The following is a 1,319-nucleotide window of genomic DNA, read 5'->3' on the forward strand; positions in this document are numbered from 1 at the left end:
TATACACGGTATTTCAGAGTGCAAAGTCGTGGAATATGTACGCATCTTACTGAGAGTGGGTTGCAGCAACTCTCCCGAGCCACCGTTATTGAAGCTGTTTACATCCGCAGTCTCGAGGTAAAGGCGTGGAAAGAGATGGACGGTTGAAACAAACTCACTCCTGATTGGCGACATTACTTCCTATAGATTCGATGACTCAGCTATGACTCGGACCAATCGCTGAAGATTGTTTGCAAATGGCGGTATCCATTTCAGGAATTGACGGTGAAAGCGGCGACCTACTTTCGCGAGGAGAGGAAGTAATGCATTTCCTAAGGGGGACCTCATTGCTCGCTCAGTCCATTATTTTTACAGTCTATGGTTAAACCACAATGAACAGAAAAACAGTTTTTGCTGAGCCCTCGTTAGAAGAAACACTCGTTAAACGGGTTTCATTCAAGAAGGTTCATTTCATTCAAACACAGAATCTAAATGTGAAATGTTGTCTGTGATGGCAGTGCAGCGAGGGTGTCAGATCTTCTCCTCTGGATCCACAGACTCCATCAGGCTGGTGAACCATCTGTGCTCAGGCAGGCTGGAGGTGATGCTGAACGGCTCGTGGTCCTCAGTGAATGAAGATGACTTTGACCAGCAGGATGCAGAGGTGGTCTGTAGGGAGCTGGGATGTGGGCCTCCATCAGGCCTCCAGGGGGCGCTCTATGGAGAAACAGAGGCTCCAGAGTGGAGCAGAGAGTTCCTCTGTGAAGGTCATGAGTCTGCTCTCCTGAAATGTAGAAGCTCTGTTCAAAAATATTCTGGAAAAGCTGCTGGACTCACCTGCTCAGGTCAAAGAACGCTTTTTATAGTAGCGCCTCAGTAAATGATGCTGACTCATCTTCTTATTTGTAAAATGTTTGATATATTTAACAAACAACGTCTGGTTTGGATCCTCAGATTCTGGAAACATTCGGTTGGTTGGTGGAGACCATCGTTGTGCTGGAACACTGAAACTGAAGAACATGGGAGAATGGAGATCTGTTTATGGCCCCCAAACTAACATGAAGTTTGCAGAGTCTGTATGTAAACTGATGGACTGTGGTTCACCAATCACAGTCAGAGAAAGACGACAAGACTCTACACGGACTGTCTGGGGACTGGGTGTTAGCTGTGATGGATCTAATTTAATGCAGTGTAGGAAATACATCGATTATGACAGTGAATTTACTGAGATCACCTGTTCAGGTAAAAACGTTGATGGTTCTTTCAATGTCTTTCTCCAGGTTAGAACAGTCTCTTNTGTGCTGGAACACTGAAGATGAAGAACATGGGAGAATGGAGAT

At 45.5% G+C, this 1,319-nt stretch overlaps 1 protein-coding gene across 1 annotated transcript; it reads left to right on the forward strand.

The window, feature by feature from the left end:
* Positions 1–536: 536 nt before the first annotated feature.
* On the forward strand, positions 537–988 carry LOC112139148 (scavenger receptor cysteine-rich type 1 protein M130; the record flags this gene model as incomplete). Its single annotated transcript, XM_024261845.1, is given in 2 exon segments — positions 537–824; positions 934–988. Coding segments are annotated over 2 exon segments (343 nt in total), but the record flags the coding sequence as incomplete, so codon positions are not given.
* Positions 989–1,319: the final 331 nt, after the last annotated feature.

Source organism: Oryzias melastigma, unplaced genomic scaffold, assembly GCF_002922805.2.
Source record: "Oryzias melastigma strain HK-1 unplaced genomic scaffold, ASM292280v2 sc00714, whole genome shotgun sequence".
Taxonomy (NCBI): domain Eukaryota; kingdom Metazoa; phylum Chordata; class Actinopteri; order Beloniformes; family Adrianichthyidae; genus Oryzias; species Oryzias melastigma.